Raw genomic sequence first — 21381 nt, forward strand, 5'->3', positions numbered from 1 at the left:
TTGCACCAGCAGTTCTTGTGACCTGCTGGTGCAATGCCGCTCCCTGCAGATTTGCGGCCACAGAGCAGGCAGACAGGTTATGGAGCAGCGAGTCTGAAGGTTCACCAGAAACACGGGACATCAAACTCCATACGGGGCTTGATAAATATGCCCCATTGTATTCCTACTTGTTTGCTCCAAAAAGTTCAAGACAATATATTTTCTGATACACAGATTTATTAGAGCATTTTTTTTAATGTAAATAAACATTAAATCGTTCTTTCTTGAAACAGAATGAAAAAGATTTTGATTTGAAATAAAAAGTATTACGTATTTGCTATGTGATAATTTAAAGGCACAAGCATCCTAATATAAAATGTGCATGTTCATTTAAATTTGAATACCACATCCCTTTAATATATAATATTTATTTGATAAAGTAAATATTTTTTGACAAGAGTAAAGATTGTTGGATTGAATATAGTTTGAAAAAAAACACAGATTTCTAATGTTGAATCTGTTGGAGAATTTAGTTTTCATATTCAATATAATTGCAAACTATTCTCTTCTATTGAGACATTTTGTGTAACATGTTAAACATAAACAATGATGAAAAGCTTTGTAAAGTTATAGCTGCACATAATACAGTAACTACAGTTACACAATTTACTCTTTCCACAGGAACTCCAGTTTGGTTTTATGTGCAGATTGCTCCAATAAGGAATGAACATGAAAAGGTTGTTTTATTTCTGTGTACGTTTAAAGATATAACTTTATTCAAGCAACCGATCGAAGATGATTCTACGCGAGGTAATATATTTAACCCTTTCTGCTGTCTGTGTTGCATGGCACGTATTGCTACAAATAGATGTTTGTTTGTTGGTATCAAAAACATTCATTCAGCATTCCATTGTATTCATTTGCCATAAGTGTTATTTACGGAAACTTGGTGAAAATACAACAAACTCACAAGCATTTATATTTGGGTTTAGATTTAGGAGATACTAAACATTTTTTATAGGATTTATGTGTGTATGTATATATGTGTAAACGAAACTAAAGACAATCATATACACTTAAAAGCAACCTGGTTTTACATTGAAGCCACAACAGAACAAAACATCAAACAAACTCTCGCTGCATACAAACGTACTCTCTGCTATCCTCCGCTGCCTAAACTAAAGGTGATTGGAACATCCTTATTGTGACAGTAAATCTCATATTACTTAATGCCTTAAAACTCTGCTTCTGAACCTTAAATACTCTGAAGATTTATTATATTAATTCTAAGTATAATTGTATTTGTCATTTTAATTCTGCATATCTCTGGTGTATTAGTTGTTTTAACACTGTTTACATACCAATCCCATGCATGCAACTGAGCTGTTCCTTCCTGGTAGAGCGCTTCCCTTTCTGTATGCATTTGCATTATGACCCTGGGGAGGAGGTCTCACTAAGGGAAATGGGGGAACGTGGATTCCTTGCCCAGTGTGCTTAAAGGAATATGGCTGAGGCTGTACCTCACTGACGAGGCCCACAGAAGGTCGAAATGATCATCTGGGGTTGTCATGTTCCTCGTTCAGAGGGGAATTGCCTGGTATTTCGGGGCTGGACTGACCTCTGGTGAACTGCTGGTGCAATGATAAATGCTGTGTGCTGTTGGCATTTGTTTGATGTGCAGCAGACATGATACGCTACATTGTATCATGTTCGCTCGTACTTACACGAATCCCCCCCCCCCATGATTCACATTACTTACATAGATAATTTTAAAACAGATGTTCTTGCTCCTACCCAGGTGCTAAGCAACTGCCAATCATCAAACAACCTCCTCACTCTCCCTTTCTCACACCCTTTTTCTCCCCTACTCAAACATACATATTTCACCCAATAGTTCTGTATCTGTGGAATAATGACTTATTCCACTAATAAATAGAACATCTCACAGGCTATATAAATTGCTTAAATGCTAAAATGAACTTCGCTATTTTACATATTATTCTAATCCTCCTTCTTATAGAACCCAGAGAACCCAGCCATGCCAACTCCTCACACAACATAGTAATCCACCATGGTCTCTAGAATAAATGGTAATTACAGGCTGAGTGTTGGTGGATAGTATTCAAATCTAGTTGCCCCACTCTGTCCAGAAGTCTTTGCAAATCTCAAACAACAGTCTAATTATGTATTTATCTTAATACTAGCACTAGCTAATGATATATAATCAAACACTGGCCCTTCATATGAATCAAACAGTAATTTGCCACATAAAAAAGGGATCTCTATTGTACAATGCAACATTAGGAGTATAATGCCAAATGTTGAGTTGAAAGCTTGGTGCTACACCTACAATCCAAAGATCCTCATCACCTCTGAATCCTGGCTACGCCCCAAAGTCCCAGAGCTAAAAGAGGTGGTGGACTCCTATTATATGTTGAGGAGTCTATACATTTGTCACTTATAAACCTACAGAATTTCTACACTAGCTTTGAATGTATTGTTACCAAAATAGTAATTCCATTCTCTAAACTTGTCATTTTTGTTGACATTTACTGTCCCCCTTTGACCCAAACCAATTGGTTACAAGAGATATCTCAGTTAATTAATGAAATCGTCTTCCATTATTAGAAGGATGATTTGCTGGTTCTTGGTGACTTTAATTTAAACCGGTGAGACCCCCAAAACAATAAATTCTGCTCAGTTTTTAAAGAGAACCACAACACCTACTTTAAATGTTATAAACTAACTTTTTCTGATTATCCAAAATAAACTGACTTTAATTCTGTATGCAGTCTTTATCTTACCACATTTTGTTGTATATAAAAGCTTTACAATTTAAACTTTGATCTGCAGCATTGGATGTGCTATGTATGCTGCCACCTTGTAACGTACATTCCACACAGTGGGTCACGTAATGCACACGGCACCAGCTAGTACTAAATCAGAGTGAGCCCTGCAGTGTCTCAGAAGAACGGCTTCAGGCACTGTTATGTTTTTAAATAGCACGAGCAGGGAAGGAAGTGAGAGGGGGGGGAGGAGAGGTGGAGAATAAAGCACAGGGGGAGAAAGAAAGCAAATACAGACTGCATAAAAATTTGCATTCCATCTACCTTACATATGATCTTTGGAGCCTTTCTTCCCCCTGTGCGTCCCTCTCCACCTCTCCTACCCCCTAACACTTCTGTCCCTGCTCGTGCTATTTAAAAACATAACAGTGCCTGAAGCCGTTGTTCTGAGACACTGCAGGGCTCACTATGATTTAGTATTAGCTGGTGCCGTGTGCATCACGTGACCCACTGTTGTGGAACGTACTTTAAAAAATGGCAGCATACATAGCACATCCAATGCTGCAGATCAATCTTTAATTATAAAGCTTTTATATACAACAGAATGCAGTAAGATGAAAAGACTGCATACAGCATTGTAAGTTAGTTTATGTTGCACAATTAGAAAAAGTTAGTTTAGAAATTGTCAAGCAGCTGTTGTGGTTCCCTTTAAAGCAATTAATCTCACACAATTAATATCTGCTCCCACTCATTTAATTAATTTATCCTCCAACCATTTTCTCCTGGACTGGATACTTGTGTCCTGCCCAAGTAGAATTCTGAAATCTGGAGTCTTACCAAATGTATTTAGTGACCACTCCCTCATTAACTGTATCCGTAAAATAAAGCCCATTAAATCAGCTCCTAATATCATAACTCCTAGGTCATTTCGGAACTTTAAGCCCCAGTACTTCCTAATTGACCTTTACATTATACCAAAGCACAGACGATCCCTCATACCTGCCCCAGACTTGGCAGTGGACTTTTTCTACTCTGAGTTCCAGAAGGTCCATGCTCCACTACGGGAACCTCAGACTCTAGGGAGGGCATCTGCCTTGGGTCTGGCGGACCTCCTAACCTTTAATTTGGACCATATATTGACAAACTATTGTCCAAAAATTGGACTAAAAATTGGAGCCCTTTTTAAAAATAAATCTTGTCTAATTCTTGAGGTTAGGAAACATATTGTACAACACATGCTGATCCCGGCAATTAATTATGGGCATTTTGTGTATGCATCTGCGCCTCAGATCCATCTCAGTAAAGTTGCAACTCTCTATAACTCGTTATGCTGATTTGTCCTGCAATGTGATTACAAAACCCATCATGATATGTTAAAAGAACTAAAATGGCTTTCGTTTAACTCTAGATGCTTTCTTCACCTCTCTTGCAGTTTTCTGAGTAACACACTTCCTGAGCAGTAGGCTCACCTCTGCGCCTCACTCCCCCTATAACTTAAAGGGACACTTAACACCTGCTTAAGATTTTCTGAACTAACTGTTGCTGAGGAATCAAAATAAATTAATACACTGTTCTCAATGCTGTATGTTCATCTTACTATAAAACTCCTCATATTTTCTATGCTTATCCTCAGCTTGTGTTTTCCTATGCAGGGTGCGATCTTGTAACGCACGTTCATTTCAAGCACTGCAGTCACATGACATGTGTGCACGGCAGCTTCTCTCACTGATGTTATAGAAGGCAGTCAAATTGTTAATGCTAATTCACTGTAATGCAAAGCGTGCATTACAGTGTATGAGGACAAAGATCTATTTTATATTTGATATACAGTAATTGCATCTTATTTTATCAAGCTTATTTTATACGTTTTATGTACTGAACATACCCACAGTCTGTGTGTTTCACTGTTTTATGTACTGAACATACCCACAGTCTGTGTGTTTCACTGTTTTATGTACTGAACATACCCACAGTCTGTGTGTTTCACTGTTTTACGTACTGAACATACCCACAGTCTGTGTGTTTCACTGTTTTATGTACTGAACATACCCACAGTCTGTGTGTTTCAGTTTTATGTACTGAACATACCCACAGTCTGTGTGTTTCACTGTTTTATGTACTGAACATACCCACAGTCTGTGTGTTTCACTGTTTTATACTATGCTATATAAAAAGTGTGGTGCTGTTTGATAATTAAAATAATATGATTATGAAAACAAAAGTAAATTCCTGGAACACACAGAGAGAAAATTCTCCTCAGATATTGCAGAGAACTGAATAACAGTGAGTTAAAAAAACGGCTTCTAGACTCTCCCCCTCCCCCCTCCCCTCTGCCTCTGAACATCCGGCGATTGAAACTGAACTTAGTGAACAGTGAAACACACAGACTGTGGGTATGTTCAGTACATAAAACAGTGAAACACACAGACTGTGGGTATGTTCAGTACATAAAACAGTGAAACACACAGACTGTGGGTATGTTCAGTACATAAAACAGTGAAACACACAGACTGTGAGTATGTTCAGTACATAAAACAGTGAAACACACAGACTGTGGGTATGTTCAGTACATAAAACAGTGAAACACACAGACTGTGGCTATGTTCAGTACATAAAACAGTGAAACACACAGACTGTGGGTATGTTCAGTACATAAAACATTGAAACACACAGACTGTGGGTATGTTCAGTACATAAAACAGTGAAACACACAGACTGTGGGTATGTTCAGTACATAGAACAGTGAAACACACAGACTGTGGGTATGTTCAGTACATAAAACAGTGAAACACACAGACTGTGGGTATGTTCAGTACATAAAACAGTGAAACACACAGACTGTGGGTATGTTCAGTAGATAAAACAGTGAAACACACAGACTGTGGGTATGTTCAGTACATAAAACAGTGAAACACACAGACTGTGGCTATGTTCAGTACATAAAACAGTGAAACACACAGACTGTGGCTATGTTCAGTACATAAAACAGTGAAACACACAGACTGTGGGTATGTTCAGTACATAAAACAGTGAAGAGAGAAAATTCTCCTCAGATATTGCAGAGAACTCAATAACAGTGAGTTAAAAAACGGCTTCTAGACTCTCCCCCTCCCCCCTCCCCTCTGCCTCTGAACATCCGGCGATTGAAACTGAACTTAGTGAACAGTGAAACACACAGACTGTGGGTATGTTCAGTACATAAAACAGTGAAACACACAGACTGTGGGTATGTTCAGTACATAAAACAGTGAAACACACAGACTGTGGGTATGTTCAGTACATAAAACAGTGAAACACACAGACTGTGGGTATGTTCAGTACATAAAACAGTGAAACACACAGACTGTGGCTATGTTCAGTACATAAAACAGTGAAACACACAGACTGTGGCTATGTTCAGTACATAAAACAGTGAAACACACAGACTGTGGGTATGTTCAGTACATAAAACAGTGAAACACACAGACTGTGGGTATGTTCAGTACATAAAACAGTGAAACACACAGACTGTGGGTATGTTCAGTACATAAAACAGTGAAACACACAGACTGTGGGTATGTTCAGTACATAAAACAGTGAAACACACAGACTGTGGGTATGTTCAGTACATAAAACAGTGAAACACACAGACTGTGGGTATGTTCAGTACATAAAACAGTGAAACACACAGACTGTGGGTATGTTCAGTACATAAAACAGTGAAACACACAGACTGTGGGTATGTTCAGTACATAAAACAGTGAAACACACAGACTGTGGGTATGTTCAGTACATAAAACAGTGAAACACACAGACTGTGGGTATGTTCAGTACATAAAACAGTGAAACACACAGACTGTGGGTATGTTCAGTACATAAAACAGTGAAACACACAGACTGTGGGTATGTTCAGTACATAAAACAGTGAAACACACAGACTGTGGCTATGTTCAGTACATAAAACAGTGAAACACACAGACTGTGGGTATGTTCAGTACATAAAACAGTGAAACACACAGACTGTGGGTATGTTCAGTACATAAAACAGTGAAACACACAGACTGTGGGTATGTTCAGTACATAAAACAGTGAAACACACAGACTGTGGGTATGTTCAGTACATAAAACAGTGAAACACACAGACTGTGGGTATGTTCAGTACATAAAACAGTGAAACACACAGACTGTGGGTATGTTCAGTAGATAAAACAGTGAAACACACAGACTGTGGGTATGTTCAGTACATAAAACAGTGAAACACACAGACTGTGGGTATGTTCAGTAGATAAAACAGTGAAACACACAGACTGTGGGTATGTTCAGTACATAAAACAGTGAAACACACAGACTGTGGGTATGTTCAGTACATAAAACAGTGAAACACACAGACTGTGAGTATGTTCAGTACATAAAACAGTGAAACACACAGACTGTGGGTATGTTCAGTACATAAAACAGTGAAACACACAGACTGTGGCTATGTTCAGTACATAAAACAGTGAAACACACAGACTGTGGCTATGTTCAGTACATAAAACAGTGAAACACACAGACTGTGGGTATGTTCAGTACATAAAACAGTGAAACACACAGACTGTGGGTATGTTCAGTACATAAAACAGTGAAACACACAGACTGTGGGTATGTTCAGTACATAAAACAGTGAAACACACAGACTGTGGGTATGTTCAGTACATAAAACAGTGAAACACACAGACTGTGGGTATGTTCAGTACATAAAACAGTGAAACACACAGACTGTGGGTATGTTCAGTACATAAAACAGTGAAACACACAGACTGTGGGTATGTTCAGTACATAAAACAGTGAAACACACAGACTGTGGCTATGTTCAGTACATAAAACAGTGAAACACACAGACTGTGGGTATGTTCAGTACATAAAACAGTGAAACACACAGTCTGTGGGTATGTTCAGTACATAAAACAGTGAAACACACAGACTGTGGGTATGTTCAGTACATAAAACAGTGAAACACACAGACTGTGGGTATGTTCAGTACATAAAACAGTGAAACACACAGACTGTGGGTATGTTCAGTACATAAAACAGTGAAACACACAGACAGTGGCTATGTTCAGTACATAAAACAGTGAAACACACAGACTGTGGGTATGTTCAGTACATAAAACAGTGAAACACACAGACTGTGGGTATGTTCAGTACATAAAACAGTGAAACACACAGACTGTGGGTATGTTCAGTACATAAAACAGTGAAACACACAGACTGTGGGTATGTTCAGTACATAAAACAGTGAAACACACAGACTGTGGGTATGTTCAGTACATAAAACAGTGAAACACACAGACTGTGGGTATGTTCAGTACATAAAACAGTGAAACACACAGACTGTGGCTATGTTCAGTACATAAAACAGTGAAACACACAGACTGTGGCTATGTTCAGTACATAAAACAGTGAAACACACAGACTGTGGGTATGTTCAGTACATAAAACAGTGAAACACACAGACTGTGGGTATGTTCAGTACATAAAACAGTGAAACACACAGACTGTGGGTATGTTCAGTACATAAAACAGTGAAACACACAGACTGTGGGTATGTTCAGTACATAAAACAGTGAAACACACAGACTGTGGGTATGTTCAGTACATAAAACAGTGAAACACACAGACTGTGGGTATGTTCAGTACATAAAACAGTGAAACACACAGACTGTGGGTATGTTCAGTACATAAAACAGTGAAACACACAGACTGTGGGTATGTTCAGTACATAAAACAGTGAAACACACAGACTGTGGGTATGTTCAGTACATAAAACAGTGAAACACACAGACTGTGGGTATGTTCAGTACATAAAACAGTGAAACACACAGACTGTGGGTATGTTCAGTACATAAAACAGTGAAACACACAGACTGTGGGTATGTTCAGTACATAAAACAGTGAAACACACAGACTGTGGGTATGTTCAGTACATAAAACAGTGAAACACACAGACTGTGGGTATGTTCAGTACATAAAACAGTGAAACACACAGACTGTGGGTATGTTCAGTACATAAAACAGTGAAACACACAGACTGTGGGTATGTTCAGTACATAAAACAGTGAAACACACAGACTGTGGGTATGTTCAGTACATAAAACAGTGAAACACACAGACTGTGGGTATGTTCAGTACATAAAACAGTGAAACACACAGACTGTGGGTATGTTCAGTACATAAAACAGTGAAACACACAGACTGTGGGAATGTTCAGTACATAAAACAGTGAAACACACAGACTGTGGGTATGTTCAGTACATAAAACAGTGAAACACACAGACTGTGGGTAGGTTCAGTACATAAAACAGTGAAACACACAGACTGTGGGTATGTTCAGTACATAAAACAGTGAAACACACAGACTGTGGGAATGTTCAGTACATAAAACAGTGAAACACACAGACTGTGGGTATGTTCAGTACATAAAACAGTGAAACACACAGACTGTGGGTAGGTTCAGTACATAAAACAGTGAAACACACAGACTGTGGGTATGTTCAGTACATAAAACAGTGAAAAACACAGACTGTGGGTATGTTCAGTACATAAAACAGTGAAACACACAGACTGTGGGTATGTTCAGTACATACAACAGTGAAACACACAGACTGTGGGTATGTTCAGTACATAAAACAGTGAAACACACAGACTGTGGGTATGTTCAGTACATAAAACAGTGAAAAACACAGACTGTGGGTATGTTCAGTACATAAAACAGTGAAACACACAGACTGTGGGTATGTTCAGTACATACAACAGTGAAACACACAGACTGTGGGTATGTTCAGTACATAAAACAGTGAAACACACAGACTGTGGGTATGTTCAGTACATAAAACAGTGAAACACACAGACTGTGGGTATGTTCAGTACATAAAACAGTGAAACACACAGACTGTGGGTATGTTCAGTACATAAAACAGTGAAACACACAGACTGTGGGTATGTTCAGTACATAAAACGTATAAAATATGCTTGATAAAAGAAGATGCAATTACTGTATTACAAATATAAAATAGATCTTTGTCCTCACGCTTTGCATTACAGGGAATTAGCATTGACAATTTGACTGCCTTCTATAACATCAGTGAGAGAAGCTGCCGTGCACACATGTCACGTGAATGCAGTGCCTGAAACGTGCGTTACAAGATGGCACCCTGCATAGGAAAACACAAGCTGAGGATAAGCATAGAAAATATGAGGAGTCTTCATGAAGAGTTTTATAGTAAGATGAACATACAGCATTGAGAACAGTGTATTAGTTTATTTTGATTCCTCAGAAAAAGTTTAGAAAATTTTCAGCAGGTGTTAAGTGTCCCTTTAAGGTCCTCTTCTTCCATTCTCCTCTCCATTCCCCGTTACAAAAAGGAAGCTTGTTGGGCAGCCGCCTCATTCATAGCTCCTCAACTGTGGAATGACCTCCCAGAAACCACCAAATCTCAGCAACTTGAGATCGTTTAAAATAAAAATCTCTCTATCTTTACAAAGAAAACAATCCTGTAAAGACTGTATGTTAAAAAAAAAGACCTACCTTGTGTCTGTGTATAGCTATGTAATAATCTAACTATTTGTACAATATGCAAATCCCAGGACAAACGTGAAAACAAGAGAAATCTCAATGTGTTTTTTCTAGTAAAATATTTTTTTATAAATATACAGTATATATATATATACATACAGGGCTCAAAATGTCAAGTCCTAAGCTACTAGCCAGTACAAAATTTTACTTGCCATACCTTCTCATTACACTCTTTCTTTCCCTCCTCTCATATCTTATCACTCTTTTTTTTCGATAATTCTCTCTTAAAGGGACAGTCAACACCAGATTTTTTGTTGTTTAAAAAGATAGACAATCCCTTTATTACCCATTCCCCAGTTTTGCAAAACTAACACTGTTATATTAATACACTTTTTACTGATTACCTTGTATCTAAGCCCCTAATCACATGACTTTTAGTTATTTTGCATATAGTTGCATTTTAGCCAATTAGTGCAGTGTCTGCCACTAGCCACGGGCGTGATCACAATGCTATCTATATGGCCTACATGAGCTTGCTCTCCCCTGCTGTGAAAAGTAAATAAAATAGAGGCGGCCTTCAAGGGCTTAGAAATTATCATATGTGCCTCCCTAGGTTTGCTTTCAACTAGAATACCAAGAGAACAAAGCAAAATTGTTGATAAAAGTAAATTGGAAAGTTGTTTAAAATTACATGCCCTATTTGAAAAATGAAAGGTTTTTTTGGACTTGACTGCCCCTTTAACTCTACCTTCTTCTCTGCTTTCACTTTTCCTCTGCAATCTCTCTCTCTGCCTCATTTACCTTCTCAGAAGTAACAGTCTAAGCACTAATGGGGTCCCTACAGCCCTAGAGGAATAACATATCCTTGCACTTTCAGTGTTATATAATATCCCTTTAGATAATAGTTTTAGTACTCAGCCCAAAATGTGTGTTTGTCAGTGCTGCAATATGAATGTACATTCTGCAAATACAATGTGCCAACTTTGCTACTTAAAACATGCCCCCAGACTTCATACTCAACATTCACTAGCTAACTTTCACTTGCCACTGTTTCCACGGCTAGTGGGATATCAGAAATTTTGAGCCATATATATATATCCGTGTTTATAAATCTGTCTTTATTATGGTGTTAATGTTTTCGGGGTATAACCCCCATCTTCAGACATGTGAGGAAAAAAAGTTACATGTAACTTTCTTTCCTCACATGTCTGAAGATGGGGGTTATACCTCGAAAACGTTAACGCCATAATAAACATGGATTTATGGCCCCCAACCCCGTTATATGTATTTTACCTTGTAAAACCTAACTTTCAAGAAAATTAATGAATACTAATGTTTATATTGGTTTATCTTTTAATTAGTGCTTTGATTCGAATATTTATTTATTTGTTTAATATTCGCTATTAATAGCATACAAACTGGTATTATAATAAATGGTTAACCCCTTAACGATCAAGGACGTGCCAGGAATGTCCTACAAAAAAATATACTTTCCAATGACATTCCTGGCACGTCCTCTGGTGTTTCAAGCGATGGAAGCGATATTGATCGCTTCCAGATGCTTTTATGGTATTGCAGTGATGCCTCGATATTGAGGCATTCTGCAATACCATTTTTATACAAACCGATGCAGAGAGAGCCACTCTATGGCCCTCTCTGCACCGGTAGCAATGGTGCCGATCGTTGGTGGGTGGGAGCATTAGCAGGGAGGCAGGTGGGTGGCCCATCACTACCCGGCATCCGGTTCCCGGGAACGTGCAGGGGGGCCTGCGTGGGGTGCACGCCTGCCACCAATGGAAATGAATGGGAAGGAGGGAGAGTGAGGGGGAAAAAAATAAAGATTGTAAGATCTAGGAAGGGGAGAGGGAGGGGGATTTTGAGGGGGGGCAGCTACACTACAGAAAAATTATATTTAAAAATAAATAAATAAAAAAGATTTTTTTTGAGGGGAGCAAAATGGGTACTGGCAGACAGCTGCCAGTACTCAAGATGGCGGCAAATAGGTAGCGGGGGGAGGGTTAGAGAGCTGTTTGGGGGAGATCAGGGAGGTTGGTGGCTAAGGGGGGGGGTCCATCAGAGCTACATAACTATTATTTTTTTTTTTTTTTAAAAAGCCTTTTATTTTAGTATTGGCAGACTTTCTGCCAGTACTTAAGATGGCGGGGACAATTGTGGGGTGTGGGAGGGAAGAGAGCTGTTTGGGAGGGATCAGGGGGTGGGATGTGTCAGGTGAGAGGCTGATCTCTACACAAAAGCTAAAATTAACCCTGCAAGATCCCTACAAGCTACCTAATTAACCCCATCACTGCTGCACCTAATACGAGTGTGATGCACAGCAGCATTTAGCGGCCTTCTAATTGCTAAAAAACAAAGCCAAAGCCATATATGTCTATTATTTCTGAGCAAAGGGGATCCCAGAGAAGCATTTACAACCATTTGTGCCATAATTGCACAAGCTGTTTGTAAATAATTTTAGTGAGAAACCTAAAGTTTGTGAAAAAGTGAAGGATTTTTTTTATTTGATCGCATTTGGCGGTGAAATGGTGGCATGAAATATACCAAAATGGGCCTAGATCAGTACTTTGGGTTGTCTACTACTCTACACTAAAGCTAAAATTAACCCTACAATCTCCAAAATTAACTCCTTCTCTGCTGGGCATAATACACATGTGGTGCGCAACGGCATTTAATTTAGCGGCCTTCTAATTACCATAAAGCAATACCAAAGCCATATATGTCTGCTATTTCTGAACAAAGGTGATCCCAGAGAAGCATTTACAATGTGCCATAATAGCACAAGCTGTTTGGAAATTGTGAAAAATGTACTGATTTTTTTTATTTGATCGCATTTGGCGGTGAAATAGTGGCATGAAATATACCAAAATGGGCCTAGATCAATACTTGGGGATGTCTACTACACTACACTAAAGCTAATATTAAGCCTACATGCTCCCTAAAAGCTCCCTAATTAATCCCTTCATTGCTGGGCATAATACACGTGTGGTGCGCAGCGGCATTTAGTGTCCTTCTAATTACCATAAAGCAATACCAAAGCCATATATGTCTGCTATTTCTGAACAAAGAGGATCCCAGGAGAAGCATTTACAACCATTTGTGCCATAATTGCACAAGCTGTTTGTAAATAATTTTAGTGAGAAACCTAAAGTTTGTGAAAAAGTGAACTTTTTTTTATTTGATCGTATTTGGCGGTGAAATGGTGGCATGAAGTATACCAAAATGGGCCTAGATCAATACTTTGGATTATCTACTAAAAAAAATATATACATATGTCAAGGGATATTCAGGGATTCCTGACACATATCAGTGTTACAATGTAACTATCGCTGATTTAAAAAAAAAAAAAAAGGTTTGGAAATAGCAAAGTGCTACTTATTATTAATATTATTATTCTTTATTTATAAAGCGCCAACAGATTCCGCAGCGCTGTTAATAGGCAACAAAGATAAAAGGACAGTACAATATGAGACACCAGACAAAATTTAACAAACAAATACAGGAGAAATTGGGAGCCCTGTTCCGATGGGAACTTACAATCTAAATGGGTAGGAGGGTGAGAAACAGGAGGTGGGGACTGCAAAGGTGGGAATGATGTTAGTCTGAAGTTAGATGAGGGCAACTATTAGGCAAGTGTGATTCATTAGTTACTGATTTGGTTATAAGCTTCCCTGAACAAGAAGGTCTTTAGGGAGCGTTTAAAGGAGGAGAGGTTGGGGGAAAGTCTGACAGCTCGAGGAAGTGCGTTCCAGAGGGTTGGAACCGCACAAGAGAAGTCCTGTAGTCTAGCATGAGAGGAGGTGATGGTAGAAGAGGCAAGGAGTAGATCGTTGTTGGATCTTAGGGGACGGGCAGGAGTATATTTGTTGATAAGTTAGGACAGGTATGGGGGGCTGCATTGGTGAGGGCTTTGTAGGTCAGGGTGAGAATTTTGAATTTAATTCTGCTGTGAATGGGGAGCCAGTGAAGGGACTCACAGAGGGGTGCGGCAGATACAGAGTGTCGGGAGAGGTGGATTAGCCTAGCAGAGGCATTTAGGATGGATTGAAGGGGGGAGAGGCGGGAGAGAGGAAGGCCAGTTAGTAGGTTGTTACAGTAGTCAAGCCGGGAAATTACTAGGGAATGGATTAGCTGTTTAGTAGTTTCAGCACTTAGAAAAGGATGAATTTTGGAGATATTGCGTAGGTGGTTGCGACAGGATAAGGAGAGCGATTGGATGTGGGGTATGATGGACAGATTGGAGTCAAGTGTAACTCCTAGGCAGCAGACTTGGGGTGATGGGGAGATAGTGGTGTCACCAACAGTGATAGTAAAGTTAGAAACTGGAGTAGAATTAGTTGGGGGAATTAGAAGAAGCTCAGTCTTGGACATGTTGATTTTTAGGTGGTGAGAGGCCATCCAGGAAGAAATGCCAGATAAGCAGTCGCTGATGTGGGAAAGGACAGAAGGAGAGAGTGCAGGGTTGGATAGGTAGATCTGAGTATCATCAGCATAGCGGTGATAGTTGAAGCCATATCTACTAATAAGTTTACCCAGTGAGGAAGTATAAATAGAGAAGAGTAGAGGGCCTAGAACAGAGCCTTGAGGTACTCCAACAGACAGAGGCAATGGAGAGGATGAGTCGCCAGCAAATGAGACAGAAAAGGACCTATTAGAGAGATGAGAGTGGATCCAGGAGAGGGCAATTTCACAGAGCCCAAGGGAGCTGAGAGTCCGTAAGAGGAAGGGATGGTAAACAGTGTCAAAGGCAGCAGACAGGTCAAGTAAGATAATTATAGAATAGTGGCCATTGTTTTTAGCAGAAAGAAGATCGTTAGTAACCTTGGTGAGGGCAGTCTCAGTTGAGTGTTGGGGACGGAATCCAGATTGCAGGGGGTCAAGCAAGTAGACTAGTTAGGTAGACTGGATTTACACACTTGTAAATTAGATGGGGGGGGGGGGAGGTGAGCAAATGGCTGGGGCATGCACACAGAAATTATACAATGGAGCTGATAACAATTATACAGAAAAAGTCATAAATTCAGACATCAGAGGAAATGCATACCAGTATATTGAAAAAACATTAAAGGGATGTGGGATAACAACCAGGGCAAGAAATGCAGAGAAGGAAATGCATACCAGTATATTGAAAAAACATTAAAGGGATGTGGGATAACAACCAGGGAAAGAAATGCAGAGAAGGAAATGCATACCAGTATATTGAAAAAACATTAAAGGGATGTGGGATAACAACCAGGGCAAGAAATGCAGAGAAGGAAATGCATACCAGTATATTGAAAAAACATTAAAGGGATGTGGGATAACAACCAGGGCAAGAAATGCAGAGAAGGAAATGCATACCAGTATATTGAAAAAACATTAAAGGGATGTGGGATAACAACCAGGGCAAGAAATGCAGAGAAGGAAATGCATACCAGTATATTGAAAAAACATTAAAGGGATGTGGGATAACAACCAGGGCACGAAATGCAGAGAAGGAAATGCATACCAGTATATTGAAAAAACATTAAAGGGATGTGGGATAACAACCAGGGCAAGAAATGCAGAGAAGGAAATGCATACCTGTGGAGAGATGAGATGATGAATAATTAGACCAATGCTTCATGTTGTTAGTAGAGCATTCTAGATGATAGCATTATGGATTTAACTCCAGTTCTTATCTCGACCACTTATAATTCAGAGCCACTTTGAATCTTAGAGCCAAGGCCTCAGAGCCAGCTCTCAGCTGTATATAGTAGTAAAATTAGGGTTGTATTTATTGCCCTATAACTTGCAAAAATAGCAAAGAACATGTAAAAATTGGGTATTTCTAAACTCAGGACGAAATTTAGAAACTATTTAGCATGGGTGTTTTTTGGTGGTTGTAGATGTGTAACAGATTTTGGGGGTCAAAAACGTTTTTTTTTTTAAATTTTTTTCATCAAATTTTATATATATTTTTTATAGTAAATTATAAGATATGATGAAAATAATGGTATATTTAGAAAGTCCATTTAATATCGAGAAAAACAGTATATAATATATGTGTGTACAGTAAATGAGTAAGAGGAAAATTACAGCTAAACACAAACACCGCAGATATGTAAAAACAGCCTTGGTCCCAGATGGTCAACAAATGAAAAAGTGGTCTGGTCATGAAGGAGTTAAAAGAATTATCAGTGAATGTACAGCACAACATCTCTTTAGTGTGCTCCATACTTTCAATCGATAATACGACTGCGCTAAACATCACTCGTATTATAAATTATGAGTTATCTGTTGCGGGCTGAAATTACTTTAGAACATATTAAAAAAAGGGCTAGATTTACTATCTCTGTATCCGCACAGGTTTGCAAGTAGTGAACCTACAATTGCCACTTGTGATAGTGCATTGCACTGCAAAATTCACCATTTATGAGTGAATGTCGGGGTGATTGATATTGTTACCTCTGAGGTGGTAAAGAGGAAAAAGAAGCGGTTTCTACTTATTAAATATGTGGCAGCAGCTCACTTATACAAATCTGCTCCTCATAGCTGAAATAGCTGTGAATGCAGCTTAATAAATTTAGCCCAAAGTATTACATGCACACATATTAGGTGTTGGATTGGGAAGAGTGTGTATATATATATATACTGTATATATATATATATATATATATATATATATATATATATATATATATATATATCGCTTGTATGTAGAAAGCACTTGATGGACTTTGTATATAAATGCAAAACAGCTTTTATTCTCAGGTTAAAAAGCCATAACGTTTCGGGTACCGGTCGGGTTTCTTTGTCAAATGATACACACAAAGGGACCGAACCGGGTCCTGAAACATTATGGCTTTTTAACCTGAGAATAAAAGTTGTTTTGCATTTATATACAAAGTCCATCGAGTGCTTTCTACATACACGCTGGATTTAATTTGCTGTTAGCACCGTGGCCATTTTTTTTTATGAGAAATGTATACCTTTGAAAGAAATAAATATATATACAGGGCATGAAATTTCCAGTGGTCCACCGTTCATTGCTGTTTACTCTCAAGCGGGAGCGCTATTTAGCATAAAATCAGAGAAACGTTTACAGTGCATTATCCCGTTAATGCTAATTGCTAATTTTAGAAGACTGTGCTCTTTATTGTAATTATTATAGTTATAGAAATGACACATGGGGTCGATTTATGAAGCAGCAGATCCCTCTGAGGTGGCGGTCAGCAATTAGCCTGATAGAATACGATCAGGTTGATTGACGCCCCTGCTAACGGCCAATCACAAGAACTGCTGGTGCAATGATAAATGCCAACAGCGTATGCTATAGCGGATCATGTCTGTCCGCACCATGATAAATTTACCCCATAAAGTATAGTGGCCTATTATAAGTAGAATGAGAAATGCTAACGGACTATGGCTGGTGCTATGATCATATGAGCTATATACAAGTTAAATACTAGTTTTTGGTTTTGTGAAACCTTTAAGAACAAATGCTAAGGATAATACCACAGCAATGCTGTGTACAGATAGCTATATATAAGTTCCCACGGGAATAGGGCCCTCAATCCCTCCTGTATGTGTTTGTAAATTTTGTCCTGTCTCTTACAAGTCTTGTATTGTTTTATTTTAATGAATTGTATCTATGGACAGCGCTGCGGAATATGTTGGCGCTTCATAAATAAAGTATAATAATAATAATAATAATAATAATAATATATATATATATATATATATATATATAATGTATTTAATAAAAAATACATTTTCCTGTAAGTGAAGAACAATAGAATGATAAATATGCGTTCCCCTAGTATGTGCCAATAGCAAGTCTATAGTATTCACATCCGGGGTTGTTTGAATTTTGTTTTTTATTTAATTTTCGTTATTTTAAGTCTGTATATTCTTGGCTGTGGTGGTACTTTGATTACATCCAATGTGAAATTCTCTCAATGTGAAGAACTAATGGTTACAATGGCAACATTACGTACATGCTTGCAAAATGGATCCCTTAATAGTATGAATAATACGAAAGGTTTTTCAAGCACCTACTATGGGCGTTCTAGGGTGTGCAAGAGGTGGGGATGGGAATTTTTACCTTAGCGTGCAGAATTTCTATAGACTCTATGTCGTATGAGACGTATCTCCTCTCGCGGTCGTGTGTTACTCTTTCAGTCTTGTTTTTATTTTTATTTTATGTCTCTTTAACTGATTTTAAGATTTTGTTTTGTGCTTATGTTAACGGTGCTCTGACAAAATGCAGAAAGACTTTTGGCAGAAGGACATTTGGCAGACGGACATTTGGCCGACAGACATTTGGCTGACAGACAGAAAGCTAAAGAATGTTCCGATTTCGGCCGAGGGCAGATGCGTTACCAGAGTGCTCTGTTCTAATCACAGCCTCGGGCGCCGCAACTGCCTCTGGGAACCTTACCATGGGTCCTAGGCCGCACGTTTTGTAATTCTCTGTCTGGGAAACTATCTATCTATCAAATCTATCTATTTATCTATCAAATCTATCTATCTATCGTATCTATCAAATGTATCTATTGCATCTATTGATCTATCTATCTAATCTATGTATCTATCTATCTATCAAATCTATCTATCTTGTGCCGGACTGTTATCTGACAGCCACTTGTGTTTCGGCCAAATGTCCGTCGGCCAAATGTCCGTCGGCCAAGTGTCCTTCGGCCAAGTGTCCGTCGGCCAAAAGTCCGGCCACGTATGTTAACATGGATAGATTTTTTGTCTTGTTTCAATTTGATGGCATTTTGTGATTTTGGAATTCTTTACAGTGGAAGTTGTATACTCTGAACAAGATAGATGCTGCAGCATTGATTGCAAAGAAATTTACAACTTATAATGTGATGAGGTTTTGCTGAAAAATGTAGTCCCTAGTAGAAGAATGGGACTTGTGCTAATAAAATAGATAGTGAATACACAATAGAACAGGAATATTATCTGTTGTAAAGTCGGTGTATATGTTGTATGAGAATTTGGATTCCCTGTTTACAAAATATGCTTAACATCACAGCTTACGGGTAAATAAAAATATATTGCCCTATAGAATTTAAAGAGCAATCGCTCGTCCTGGCCTTCAGATATTAGCAGTCCTCTCTTGTTACTGGTGCCTTAGAAAACGTTATTCTGTCTACAGCTATATATTTGTTCAGTGTAATGTAGTAAATAAAAGAGAGTTTTGCTGACATTTAGTTAAATCTACAGCCAGTGTTGTGCTGAGTGCGCAGTGTGTCTCTGTCTCATAGATCATTGTCTGCAGCCGATGATGAGCGTGGCATGAGCCCATTTTCGGGAGTGCCAGGGAGCTGTCAACTTCCTTTCAGCTTAGGTGTTTTAAGTTGATTGCTCTTAGCATTTTGTATGAAACAGTTTTTTCTCATTTTAAATGCTATCTATAAATATTCTGTTACAAATGTTGCTGTAGATGTAAAGCAGCTGCTATGTTTGGCTGCATATTATTAATGCTATTAGGTGTGGTTTGATCTGTGTAAAATGCAGGTACAAAGTAATAACACTTTTTACAGCTCAGAGAATGAGCTATACAGATTGAACAGTGAAAAAGTTAAAGAGTATGCAAACAGGGAGAAGGATAAGGAATAGTTCTTATAAATGTTATATTTTTATTGAAAAAATATTATGTAAACATACTAATCAAGTTTGCATGAAAACAATTAAAATATGCATATACAGACACATCTCATACAGCTGTATTAGCGCTCCCTGGCTGACAGATACATCTCATACAGCTGTATTAGCGCTCACTGGCTGACAGACACATCTCATACAGCTGTATTAGCGCTCACTGGCTGACAGATACACCTCATACAGCTGTATTGGTGCTCACTGACTGACAGGCACATCTCATACAGCTGTATTAACGCTCACTGACTGACAGACACATCCCATACAGCTGTATTAGTGCTCACTGGCTGACAGGCACACCTCATACAGCTGTATTAGTCTCATATTGCTGTATTAGCGCTCACTGACTGACAGGCACACCTCACACAGCTGTATTAGCGCTCACTGGCTGACAGACACACCTCATACAGCTGAATTAGTGCTCACTGGCTGACAGACACACCTCATACAGCTGTATTAGTGCTCACTCGCTGACAGACACACCTCATACAGCTGTATTAGTGCTCACTGGCTGACAGACACACCTCATACAGCTGTATTAGTGCTCACTGGCTGACAGACACATCTCATACAGCTGTATTAGTGTTCACTGGCTGACAGACACACCTCATACAGCTGTATTAGTGCTCACTGGCTGACAGACACAACTCATACAGCTGTATTAGTACTCACTGGCTGACAGACACAACTCATACAGCTGTATTAGTGCTCACTGGCTGACGGGCACACCTCATACAGCTGTATTAGCCCTCACTGGCTGACAAACATATCTCATACAGCTGTATTAGTGCTCACTGGCTGACAAACATATCTCATACAGCTGTATTAGTGCTCACTGGCTGACAGACACACCTCATACAGCTGTATTAGTGCTCACTGGCAAACAGACACATCTCATACAGCTGTATTAACGCTCACTGGCTGACAAACATATCTCATACAGCTGTATTAGTGCTCACTGGCTGACAGACACACCTCATACAGCTGTATTAGTGCTCACTGGCTGACAGACACACCTCATACAGCTGTATTAGCGCTCACTGGCTGACAGGCACACCTCATACAGATGTATTAGTGCTCACTGGCTGACAGGCACATGTCATACAGCTGTATTAGTGCTCACTGGCTGACAGACACATCTCATACAGCTGTATTAGTGCTCACTGACTGACAGACACATCTCATACAGCTGTATTAGTGCTCACTGGCTGACAGAAACATCTCATACAGCTGTATTAGTGCTCACTGACTGACAGGCACATCTCATACATCTGTATTTACACTCACTGGCTGACAGACACATCTCATACAGCTGTATTACTGCTTACTGGCTGACAGGCACATCTCATACAGCTGTATTAGCACTCACTGGCTGACAGACACACCTCATACAGCTGTATTAGTGCTCACTGGCTGACAGACACATCTCATACA

At 39.0% G+C, this 21381-nt stretch overlaps 1 protein-coding gene across 1 annotated transcript in view; it reads left to right on the forward strand.

The window, feature by feature from the left end:
- Positions 1-21381, forward strand: part of KCNH5 (potassium voltage-gated channel subfamily H member 5) — a 1175650-nt gene that overhangs the window by 237004 nt on the left and 917265 nt on the right. The window contains exon 4 of the mRNA XM_053697286.1: positions 661-789. Coding sequence (XP_053553261.1) covers positions 661-789 — 129 coding nt within the window. The remainder of the gene's footprint in view (positions 1-660; positions 790-21381) is intronic.

This window comes from Bombina bombina, chromosome 1 (genome assembly GCF_027579735.1).
Source record: "Bombina bombina isolate aBomBom1 chromosome 1, aBomBom1.pri, whole genome shotgun sequence".
Taxonomy (NCBI): Eukaryota; Metazoa; Chordata; class Amphibia; order Anura; family Bombinatoridae; genus Bombina; species Bombina bombina.